Source organism: Talpa occidentalis, unplaced genomic scaffold (genome assembly GCF_014898055.3).
Source record: "Talpa occidentalis isolate TD23 unplaced genomic scaffold, MPIMG_talOcc4v2.1 talOcc4.4, whole genome shotgun sequence".
NCBI classification, from domain to species: Eukaryota; Metazoa; Chordata; class Mammalia; order Eulipotyphla; family Talpidae; genus Talpa; species Talpa occidentalis.
In genome coordinates, this window is record NW_023604295.1 from 114576994 (window position 1) to 114589293 (window position 12300).

The window sequence follows — 12300 nt, forward strand, 5'->3', positions numbered from 1 at the left end:
GAGAGTTTCTGGCTTGTATATCTACCTACTCCCGTTACATATTCTTACTATCCAACTCATCACCCCCTTTTTCCTATGAAAATCAGTCTCAAGGAAATGGGCTAGAGTTTAAAAGGACTAATATCTTCCCTTTAGCTCTTCACTTTGAAAATGTGTGCTGATATATGCAGGTTGTTTTCCTGTCTTGCTTATCTTCCTTTGTAGTAGTTGGATTAAGGGTAGTTCTCAGAATACTAAAACTTGGAATATAAGAATGAGCCTTTCTTTGGGATCCTCTTATGGCTTCCTTAGCTTCCTTTAATAATATATCTGTAGCAATGCAGGCTCCTCAGGATTGCCCAAAGACTATAGCATGTAACTTTCTACCTAGATTAAAGGTAGAGTGGTTCACCATAAGGTAGGTAGATATGTTACCAAGAATCACCATATGTTATGCCTGCTGAAGAAGTTGTATAAGTTTAAAGTGACTATTGGTGTCTTAACACATTGGCTTTTTTTTTTTAAAGATTTATTTATTCATGTATACAAGAACGGGATGTAGTCCAAAGGTGTGGGGTGGGGTGAGTGAAAGGATTCACCAGAGACAGAGTGGGGAGCAGAACAGGTGGATTGACTGGAATACATTGCTGAGGGGAGCAGCAGGTGAGACAAGAGGGGTCTGCTGTGCCATGTTGGTTAGCTCTTTGGCCAGGGATCGAACTCACGTTTCAGTGGCTGGTGATAGCTTGATAGTGCTGATACTTAATCCCTGTGCCACCAGGAAGGGCCCTTAACACAGTGGCTTTGAAGATATATCTGTCTCCTGACAAATGACACAGGCTCTTTGTTTTGGTATTCCATTCCCCTTAACAGAAAAGCTAACAACAAATCAATGTGATAGTAAGCTGGAGTCTCAGCCTATTCCCCTTGCCAACTATTCATTCATGGCTGGTCTTGAAAGACAAACTTGATTATAAAACTTCTGGATCATCAGAGTTCGTAGGTCTTTAATAAAGTGAGGGTGGTGTTACTTAGAGGAGTTTGGAGGTATAATTTTTGTAACATAATTGTCATATATATGTTGTACCGTTGCTCTCTAGCTAAATTATAAAATTAGATTTTTGTGTATTTGACTTTCATAAATCAGAAGTTACAGAAGTAATGACTTTGCCTGTTAATATTAAAAAGTGTATGTGAATTTCCATAAGGTTCATATGAAGGGCTCAATGTATACTCAGTCTTCATATAGTCCTATATGAAATGGTTTCTGTACACAGATCATCACCAACAACTTACTTTATTTCAGTGCAAAATTAAACAATTGATAAAATAACTCCCCAGTCATCTCAAAGATACAGTTGCATAGTTTTAAGACAGTAAATTATAATTCAGCTAAATTCAGTAAATTATAATTTTTTGGCATTTGTTGTGAGCCCATTTCTAATCAGTCTGTCTCTTGAAACAAGAATATATATCACTTTACATATCTTTAAACATATAGCCACCTTCTCTTAAGTGGGAGTGGATGATAATTTTGTACTATGATTACTTCAACTATCCCTCTGACTTTTGAAACTCCTGGATGGATAAATAATAATTTCATCTATGCCAAAAATAAACTAAAGCAATCAGAATAAATAATAATAAATACCTCTATCAATAAAACGTCAATACTTCAATAAATAATCAGCATTCCCACTAATGCTCATTGGTTTAATTAAAACACTAGAGCGCTCTTCAAATCATGTTAATAAATCATCATTGCTATTAGGATTAGAAGGGAAAAGGTTCAAGTGGCCATTGTTGGCTTTTCATCCTTCTGACACATTTTAGCAAAATAAACCCCTCCTAATTTTATTTTTAAAGTATAAGTTTTCTGTATAAGAAAGTGAAAATCAAAATCAACAAAAAACTATGAACCAGAGACACTTTTAGGGGGGCAGGGGCGGGAGGGGAGGGATTGGGGTCAGAATGGGGGCGCTGCAATTGTATGGGGAATATAACAATAAAATTTATTATCTAATAAAAAAATAAAAAAAATAAAAATAAAAAAAAAAAAGTATAAGTTTTCTGAATCTTGGAAAGAGAATTTGCTATCACCAGAATAGTCCTTTTAGCCGCCACCTCTCAAAATAGTAAAACATTGACTCATTAAGGCAGAGAATTGACAGTTTAAGCCATGCTGAGAGCTGATATACTCTGAACTAAAGATTCAGTTCCCATTTTAGGTCTAAATAGTCGATTATGGGAGAATATAATTTACTTTTGTTTATCTTAGTAATGCTGTTCTCATACATGGTGCTTATCCTCCCTTTTTATTAGGTTAAAATAAAAAATCCTCAGTTACAATCATCTTACAGTACTCATTAGTCAGCTGCCAGTTACAGAATTTTTTTAAGAACTTTCAGCTTGTGCATATCACAGAATTACATTTTTATGATTCTAGGTGACATTCTAAATAATTGAATGACATGGTCTCCAGTAGTGTTTCCTTTTAATAAGCTAGAGGAGTTAGTCTAACTAGTCAAAATCTACCCAAAACTAGTTTAATGTGAAGGTGTAATTTACAAGAAGAAAAAATTTTAGTAGAATTTTAAAACAGGTACAGACAGAAGTTTTTGTGTCAGATTCTTTATTCTGATTGCTCAAGGAAGAAGTGGGAGGTGCAGTTTAATAATTAGTTTTGTATTTTTTCATCAAGAAAAGTTGGGCAAGATTTTTAGAAGACACCTAGTAACATTTTAAAGATATTTTTGGGTGTCAAGGGCCCAGAAAAAAAGTTTTAAAAATATTTTGGGATCCTTAACCTATATTTCACAGTTAGTGAAATGGAAGGCTCTTCCTCTTTAAGAGCCTCATTCCTGTTTTCTTAGTACTAACACTTTACCAGTCTGAGTCCTCATGTCATACTCTAAATATACTGCTACCCCCCCTACCCCCCCAGATTTCATCCCCAGATGAAATTCTCAAGCAGACTTGCAGGCGTCTAGCAGCGATTTTCCTCACGCGTATGTAGGCCCATGTAGCTAGAACACTTGGGAGAAGCAGTCTGGTCTTTAACATCTGGCTTCAGCAACAGGGCTGGACTCTAGGCGCTTTCGCAGGTGGTTGGCAAAATCCACCTGGGTCTGTGAGAGAACCTGGTTGATGATAGTCTTTGGCAGCCATCCCTAGAGTGGAAGATAGAATTTGGTCACGCTGTGGGTGTTGTTCATTCTAGACACCTCTGCTCCCCTTCACAAACATTGTGGGTTGTCTGGGGCTTTGTGTTCCAGCTCTGTTTATAAACTGTGCAGTTGGCCAGGGTCAAAGGCTAGAAGACTATATTGGTGCCCTTGCTATCGCTGACAGTCAGAAGCACAATTTTATCAAGACAAATTTCAGCCCTGTTTTCTAGCTGTGAGACTCTGAGGAAGTTACCATGCTCTTCTGGGCCTAAGTTTCCTTTATAAAATGCTAACTACAGAGTTGAAATATGATAAAAGAAGGGGCAACTTACAGACTTTTAAAATAGTTTAATAGCATTATTCAAGTCTCTTCCCACTACAATAATTTGATTCTCTCAAAATGAAAGAGGTACCTTAATGTTTCATATGGGATAGTTTGGGAGAGGGAAGAACATGTTTTCTTGACACTACCATCCACTGAGCCACCTCCCATGCCCCTCACCTTGAGGTCAATGCTGAGCAGCCAAGTAAGCTTGGTCTTTGAGGGACTTCCAGGCAGGGGATGGAGCACCATGCAAGTGGGACCATGCTCAGCTCTGCAAATGAAGCGAAGTTGATTCAGGAGGACTATTCAGAGTTCTCTCTTATGCTGGCCAGTAACATTTGCTACATTTCTTAAGGTACCTTTTCCAGATCACATCAGAAAAGTACTGTTTGCCAAGGGTGATAAGTTAATGTTGTCAAATTTACCAGCTCATTGGAACGAATGTTTGTAGCTGGAGCAGAATTGGAAGGCTTCCTATGGTGCCTTTTTAGTTCTGGGTCAGAGGGAGGTCAGGGATGGGGTCTATGGTGGTAACTGGGGCTCTAGGAAACTTAGGTAACAGTGTTCTAAGTGCTATGGGGTATATTTTAATCACCAGTACAGTTGTACCCCACCATACCAGCTAAACCTTATCCATCACTCTTGCTTTAGAAAATTATTGTTGTAAACTTTCTGGGAGGGTCAGGATATACTGCTATAGAAGTAAGGATCAATCTTATCTTCCTTCCCTGCTAGGGAAAATGAGAATCTTCCCTTGGAAAAGGCAACTGTGGGTTGGGATCAAGGACCAGTTTCTTGGAGCCAGGGTTCATCACACTAGGTGGGTGCATACCCAGGCCTGTGTTAGGAAAAAGGGAACTTTTGAGCCCGCTGCCAGTATTACCTGATGACACCTTTCTGCTCAGGCATCTCCCCGAAGTGTGTGGCCATGCCAGCCAACACACAGGTGGAGCCTCGGCGCTTGGCACAGCGCACACTCACAAAGTCACGGGGCCCCACGAGGTTTCCTGCTGATTCTGCAGCCAACTCATGGGTGATGACTGTATCTTTTCCAATCTTCTGCAGGACCTACCAAGCCACAGGGAACCAGAATCAGCATTCAGCCGTACATGGGCTAAGGTACCACCCACAGCTGCAGCCCTTTCCTTCTTTTTTCCACCTTCAGATCAGGCTCTCATGGGTCCTTCTCACCCACACCTGGACTCTCCTCACCTTGATCTCCTTGACATTTGGGTTCCACTCGCCCATGGCTTCCATGCGTTCCACAAGTTCTTCATAGAGCCTTTCCATGGGCTGGTCCACCACCACCTCCAACCGGAATACCTTGCCCACATCTGGGACCACTTTACTCAGCACTCTGTCCCCATTCATCTGTCATGATGGAAAGAAAGCCCAGGATAAAGGTTAGAAAAAAACTATTTCTAGCCAAGGGCACAATGACCATGCCAGGCAAGGTAGGAAGGGGAAGAACAAAGAGAACTTTCAAGCATGAGGTAGTCTGGAACTACTTCTGATTAAGTCAGTCTAGGTAATCTTTCTTGCCACAGCCTCATAATCTGCTAAAGACCTGGCAAGTGAACTACTTCCTGGATATTTTCTTGGTGACAAATGTTGTTAGTGTAGGTAAGTCCAACTGAAAAGGCCCTTCAGAAGCACAAGCATCCTGAAAGATACAAAGCTGAGAATGGAAAAAGTCTGGTCTAAACCAGCTATGACATAGATAGAATGTTGGACAGGATCCTGAAGATTATTTTAGTCCAATACCTCATTTTATACAGAGAAATATTGGACTAGAGAAAGTCAGTGAGTTGCCTGGGGACCCTTGGCTAAGAGCAGTGCTGGGGCTAGATCCCATACTCCTTGACTCCCAAATTAGTGTCTTAACTCTGAGAACTTGGAGAAGTTTTTCTTTTCTTTTTTTTTTTTTTGAAGATTATTTATTTATACAAGCACTGGGTACAGTCAGAAGTGTGGGAGGGTGAGAGATCACCAGAGCCAGAGTGGGGAGCAGAACAGGCAGACAGATGAAGTATACTGCTGAGGGGAGCAGCGGGTGGCAGGAGAGGTCTGCGCGCCATGTGGACCCTCACCTGGCAGCTGGGGATTGAACTGGTGCTGCAGAGGCTGCAGGCAGCTTCGCAACCCAGCACTCAACCACTGTACCACCGGGGAGGCCTGAGGAGAGGTTTTTCCTGAACTTTGGGCAATGGGCAGCACATAAATTTTTAGTGAAGATACAGCCAGCAAAGTGTCAATAGAACCACTAACTTTAAAACATGTATCTTGGTGCTGGCCCCCAGTGAAGTTGCCTTACTCAGGAGCAGAGAACCCAAGAAGCCTTGGGCCACCTGTGTTCCAGTTCAGTCCTGCTGCAAGTGAGCTTGGGTCACCCAGTCAAGGTGAGCAGCACAGACTCAGACTCAGCATGTTGCGCTGGAACTTGTGACCCAGAGTGAAAAGGTCTCTAAAGCACATGACTCCCCATTGCATAGTCTGTTAAATGGGTACACAGTGTATTTGGAGGTGGCTAAAGATAAGGAAACTGTTTCTTAAACTCTCGTCTCCAGAATGTCTGATGGGGGAAGGGGATATCTGAGGATATATTCTTGGGAAAGGAGAGTTCAAGTTAAAACTTCTTGCTACCCAGTGACTACTGCATGTGACAGGAGTATGAGAAGAGCAGTGACCCTTGAAGATGGCAATGGAATAGCGAGGAACTAGGGATTCCCCCAGGACCACCCTTACCTGCTGGTTCTCATTCTTCCAGCCGTCCTGGTTGCTGAGGATGCCCAGGGCCTTCTTCATGGCCTCCTCTCCCTGCTGGATATAGGCTAGCTCTTGGTCGCTGTAGAGAGTCTCTTCCAGCCGAGACCCTGGACATAGAGCTGAGGGTCAACCAAGCTTCCTTCCGGTCCCCTGGCCTCCCACCAGCTTGCGTCCCTTTGATCTCTCGACCTCTCTTTTCTCTGAAGAGCCAAGACTAAAGTCACAGGGTCCAGCCTGCAGGTCAAGTTAGACACAGCAGCTACAAGTGACAGAGAGGGGATCTGGTATTGAGAAACATTATTTCAAAATGAATGAGGTGGGGAATGGGGTGGGGAGAGGACACAGGACCGTCTGCAGTGTTTGCACCCCGGGAGCCTCCTACCACTGGCAGAAGCTCAGAAACCTCAGCACTTACCAAGCAGAGAGCTCCGACGTCTAACCTGGTTAATCCATGCACTGGGCGTTGGACCCCCCAGTGCCCTTCTGTTCAGCTCCTGGCCAATGGCTAGCACAGCTTGGTGCCTCAGCCCTGCAGGGAGGGAAGGAAACTTGCTCAGGAGCCAGAGAACCCCTCAGAGATGGACCTTTCCACCCCATCTTGCCACAGATGAGAAAACGGACTTGGAGAGGACTCTGAACAGATTTCTAACATGGACCTGAACTAGAGCCAGGTCCTCAACTCCCGGTTCAGTGCTCCTTATAGTATACAAGGCAACCGCCAAGGCCCAGAAGTAAGTCTACTGCCTTCCATCTTGATTGGCCAGGCCTGGCCCTACTGAGGGTGGGGCTGCACAAGAGCCTGCTGAAGTTGCCTTCATGCAAGGAGCTTTGGTCAAACAACCAGGAACATGCTACTTCAGAAGGAGAATAAAGACACCCACCCCCTGAGGTCTGTGTGCTGCTAGAATCTGACCCAGGTAAGTCTTGTTGATGGAGTGAGAACAACCTCACTGCTGGGTGCCGGTCTTCCAAGCCTGGCTTCAATTTAAGGTAGAAGCTATTTTAACCCAGTGTAATTGGAAAGGGTTTGTTTAGGTTTCATTATGTGCCCTGCAGCAGCAGCAGGGGGGTCACTCATGACCTTAGGTTCTGGCTTTAGTGGCCTTTAGTAACAGTTTTCTGCCTGCTATTGCTTATGTGGTAATAACAAGACGGCCCTCCCCCACCCACTTTCTCTCTGCCTTGCTCTTGCTGTTTTACTCACCTTCCTTTTTCTTCCTCTCTCCTCCCAGCTCACCTCAGGCTTTTGAGCACTGTTGAAGTCAAGGCTTATATCTACTACTCTGTCTGAGACTTTCCTGGTACCCTTGATACCCCTCCTAGAGGAAGGCAAAGCCAGGAAGGTTGGCACCTGGAGGGCCACCAGAGAGTACAGAATCTGGGAGGGATGTGGGCATTTTAGTATCCAGCCTGTCTTCAGGTAGGAAAATGGGGGCCCCGAATGGAAGCTACTTGGACAGGCTTACCAGCACAGAGGTATCACTGGGGTCAGAACTGAGTGGCCTGACCCCCATTCCAGCCCTTCTGCACTAAAGCACCGGGCCTGAGAGTGCCTATTCCCCCTAAAGACCTCCTCGGGGGAACTCACCCTTCATGTTGCTCACATGTCTGTAGGAGCTTCCGGCACACAGCTTAAATGTTGCTAGGAGCATTGCAGCGGTGGGACAGAGATGGGAACTGTGCTGCTGCCGCCTCTGCTCTTGTGGTGGCTTCTTCTGTCCTTCCTGGGGCTATCAAGATCTACCTCTGGGTCCTGCAGCTGTGGCTGAGACCTAATGTGGTCTGTATCTTAAATGCCCCCAGCTGAAGGCTGTGCTTCATCTCTGGGAGATAAAAAAGCCATCATTCACCGTGCAAAGGAAGGGGTCAAGGATAGAGAGATTGCTTCAGAGCTGCGTTGGCCATTTGTGGGGAGCGGGGTTGCAGATGGTGAGGCATGTGTAGAAAGGAGTAGGGAGGTTGGTGCCTGACGTGTGGGTGGAGGGGAGAGAAAGAGAAGCAGCTGTGATGCAGGAAGAAAACCTACATCATAGCACAGTATTTCTCAAATGGCACCAGGGTTCTGCTAAAAGGTAGATTTCTAGCCCGTGTCCTCAGAGACTCCAGAATTAACAGGGCTCTGTGCTTTTAACCAGGGACTCGATACAGCTGAGTCTCCTCCAACATCCCAACAGTACTCCCCAGACCCCACCGTGACCCCTTCTCTGTCAAGTCTTCCTTGGCCATCCAGATGTTCTGGAATGCCTTATCCCTCTGACTCAGATCCTTACCATCACTATAGAGGCACATCTCTCTGGTGCTGATTTCTTAGCTGTGTGTTTGCTGGTCTTTTTTGTGGGACTATTTCTCCCCTGAGCAAGTGCCATGTCCACTTCCCTTCTCACCCCCTCTCCCCTGCCCCCAGCACTCAGCTCCAGACTGGTCACAGAGCAGGCTACTCTCCTGCTCTATTGGGTGACCAATGGGGAAGCAGCTAGGGGGGGTGCAGGGACATTTTTTGACTTGGCTGACTTGCTGTAGGCTGTTTCCAATCCTTGCAGAGTCCCAGGGAAGCCAGCTCTGGAGGGAGAGTTGGTCTCTATAGTTCGTCCCCAGCCTGTGGCTTTTGCCTTTTGTACACAAGGGTGGGCATTCTGAGAAGACTAGATGCTAGCTACTCCAGGACTCTCCTCCCTACAGGCCACACGTGCACCTGAATCACGTGTGCCTCAGTAGAGGTGGTGGTGGGGGGAGGAGGTTATTATGACGCAGATCATGCAGATAATGTTCAAGGCCCTGCTGTTGCCATCCTGTGGAGAATTATGGCTGCTGTGAGAGAGGAGGAGGTGATATGGGGAGACTAGAGGACTTGAGGCACATGACTGTTGCTGATGTCAGAGGCTGCCACTGACTCAGAGGGGTTGCTGGTGACCTCCCTCAAGGCCAAGGCCCTCTTCTTCATCCTGCCAGGCTCGATGACTAGTTAACTCTCACTATCCCTCTAAGCAGTAAGGTGGGGGAGGAGGCCTGGGAATTTCTTCTCGTTCTAGATGTCACCTGTATCTGATTTTGCTTTTGGATAATGACCACAACCTTAAGGGAGGAGACCACATGGACACAAAAGGTCAGGAAGATGATAACTAGAAATCTGGCTCAGGAGTGCAGAGTCCTGGAGGAGAAGGCCCCAGGGTGAGTAGAGGGAAGCAGGACTTTGGAGCAGAAAAGAGGACGCCAGTGATTTATTCATTCATCAATCCTGTATTGAGTGTCCTCTGAATTGAACTCAAAAATTATAAGGAAAAATGAACCACATGGGCAGCTCTCTTGCCCACCTGTGACTATGCAGGTGTTTTCACAAACCTTTTCCCTTTGTAAAGCAGCAGCAGCAACAGCTTTTTCTGACTGATTGTATCTGTGCAACATCTTTTCCTTTTCCTAATAAAACTGTCCTTTTAAAATGTAATATATAGGCCCTCTGTAATCCAGAGGGGCTGTTGTGAGAAGGCAGCAGAAAGTTAATGTCCAGTTTGACTTACTGGGGTTAAGGTTTTATGGATTACTCCCATTAGAGTACATTTTCTGTAATCCAGCACTTAATTCCTCAATCTAGTGGGTCATCTTTATTGCACAGGTGTCATTATCATCAAAGGCAACTGTAAGTATAAGTTTGTTGGGGGAATGGAGTTGATCTTGAGTCTCACAAAGGGTGGGGATTCTACAGATTAAAGTGGGGGGCAGTGATGGCCCCTTCTCTGCCAGGCACTAGTCTAAGCTCTGCACATATTCATTCACTTCTTTCTTACAATAAGCACCCAAGGAGTTGGCACTATTGTTGTCCCTATTTTATAGATGGGAACTTAGTCCCTGAGAGTGAATGCTGCTCAACCCGATTCAGAGAGCAGGATACAAAGTCAGCAAGCAGCTAGTCTGTGCTCTTGGTTATACATCTGAACCTTTTATTATTGTTTCTCCTTCAAATCTTTATCAGAACATAATTATTGCTCTGCCTTCACAATCGCACCAGTGCCACCAAACTTCCCCTCTCCCCATGTCTTGGCTATATCACGTGGTACCATGGAGCAGGGATGCCTTTTTTTTAAAGAGATGTCAGGGAAGGTGGATTTGAGCAGAGATCTGAAAATTGTGAGGGAAAAATTCACACAGCTATCTGGAGCAATTGTTTTAAGCACATAGAAGAGCAAATTTTAGTCCCATTTGGGGCACAGGTGATTTTTATGGGTTGATATAAAAGATGGGAAATGGACATTTACTTTTCTGGTTGTAGTAAATTTATAAAAAATTATTACAAACTAAGGCAGTGCTTTTCAATGTTTCTGACAGCCACTCACCCTAACAAATATTTAATATGGCCAATATATGCATACAGCAAATTTCACACATAACCTAATTGCATTACACGTAATGTACTCTTATTATTTCCTAGCCTGTTTCAATTTAAAAAGTGCTGGTTATAATCCACTAAATTCATTTCAAGACTGAGCTGATTACAATCTGGGTTTAAACTAGGTTTATATTTAGTCTTTTTGGCTAAAATCGTACCTCTTTCAGATTTAGCACAATTTTAGCAGGTACGGTATCTTTGGGAGTCAGTTGCAATGGTATGGCACATATGCATGCGCTTTTATCACATTCATCCATGCTCAGCTCACTCCAAGGTGACAGCTCATACTAGGCTCTGTCCTATTCTTAATTACGAGCAGGGTTCCTTTTTAGCTATTCAGCATTAGTGTCAGCATGCAACATCTACAATCAGAATAACTTCACTGGGAATTCTTGCGCCTAATGGGAAAGTTGAATGGAACTCATCTTGTAACATGTTTTTTAAAAGATGAGAGAATGTCCTACAGCTATGTATATATTTTACACTTATGTACCTATTAAGACTTCTTTTGGGGGTGCAGATGTGGGGCACTCTTCATTAACTGTCTATTTTCCTGTCTGGGATCCATTCCACCTTTGCGGTGTTATTGTGAATCTTATGTATAGATTTAAGTCTAGAGCTGGGAACGATCTCTAGTAGTTACATTGGGAACCTCACTCGTCCGGGCTGTGCTGTCAGCTTGCTAGCTCACACTCCTGTGAGTAAAATTAAGACCACTTTGCTGTCTCCTTCATCCCTTGTAATACCTCTGGGGTTCATGCTGACATGGATTCCCAGAGAAGCCCTCCACAATGGACAATATGAGTGTTTGACTCTGTAAATATCCAGGTCCTACTGTGGTTAGGGGGAGGAGCAGAGACTTCATTTAAACTTAGCTAAGAGAATACAGTCTTATATTCAAGAGCCAACAAAAAGGGAAAAAAAAAAGACCAGCAGGAAGAGTTAAGCTATGCTGCTGTACTCTATCAGAATAAAGATGGCCAGGAAAGGATCTTTTGTAGATCTTACTTCTTTTTCACCCTTGAAAGCAGTCTCATGGGAACCCACATTAGAAGAAACTATTAAACAAAAAGGGTTGATTTTGATTCTAATAAGAAACTACCAGCAGTGGGTCAGGAAAAGATCACCAGTTACTAGTACCTGTAAAAACCCTAGGATGGGGGCCTACCCTGGTGGTGCAGGCAGTTGAGCACCGCATTATGAAACTGTCCATAGGCCCTGCAGCGCCAGTTCTATCCCGGTCGACCGGGGAGGGTCCCACATGGTGCGGCGGACCTCTCCTGTCATGCCCGCTGCTCCCCTCAGCAGTGTATTTCATCAGTCTGTTCTGTTGCCCGCTCTGTCTCTGGTGAATCCTCTCACCCTCCCGCGCATCTGGCCTGTACCCCAGTTCTTGTATAAATAAATAAATCTTTTTTTTTTTAAAAAAATGCCCCTAGGATGGGCAGAGCTGAAGGTGCTGAGCAGCTGGAGACAGAGACTAAGGAAGCAGTTAGTCTAGTTCCATCCTTTAGATCTTAGCTGCTGTGGCCTGTATGACAAAGGTCAGTCTAAAAGCAGTGCATTATGTATAGTGATCAAAACCTCCTTTGGCATAGAAATTCTAATTTTGGAAGTTAAGTATTTTTTAAACAAATAAGCTGTTATTGCATTTGGAATTCTGTTTGAAGGTGGCTGGAAAA

General features: G+C 44.3%; 1 protein-coding gene across 1 annotated transcript; it reads right to left on the reverse strand.

Moving 5' to 3' along the window:
* Nucleotides 1-522: 522 nt before the first annotated feature.
* STAR (steroidogenic acute regulatory protein) lies at nt 523-8028 on the reverse strand. Its single transcript, XM_037526053.2, has 7 exons — nt 7826-8028; nt 6653-6766; nt 6217-6344; nt 4684-4842; nt 4355-4539; nt 3649-3742; nt 523-3149 (listed from the first exon to the last, which is right to left on the reverse strand). The coding sequence occupies exons 1-7, from the start codon at nt 7887-7889 to the stop codon at nt 3036-3038; spliced, it is 858 nt and encodes a 285-aa protein (XP_037381950.1). The 5' UTR covers nt 7890-8028; the 3' UTR covers nt 523-3035.
* Nucleotides 8029-12300: the final 4272 nt, after the last annotated feature.

What these genes read in the sequence shown, in the direction of transcription:
- STAR (XM_037526053.2), bottom strand. Translation starts at nt 7,889, where the DNA reads ATGCTCCTAGCAACATTTAAGCTGTGTGCCGGAAGCTCCTACAGACAT. An exon ending in GAGCAGAAAGGTGTCATCAG is followed by an intron (nt 3,743 to 4,354) that starts GTAATACTGGCA and finishes CTTCATTTGCAG; the next exon opens with AGCTGAGCATGGTCCCACTT. An exon ending in TGCTCAGCATTGACCTCAAG is followed by an intron (nt 3,150 to 3,648) that starts GTGAGGGGCATG and finishes CTTCCACTCTAG; the next exon opens with GGATGGCTGCCAAAGACTAT.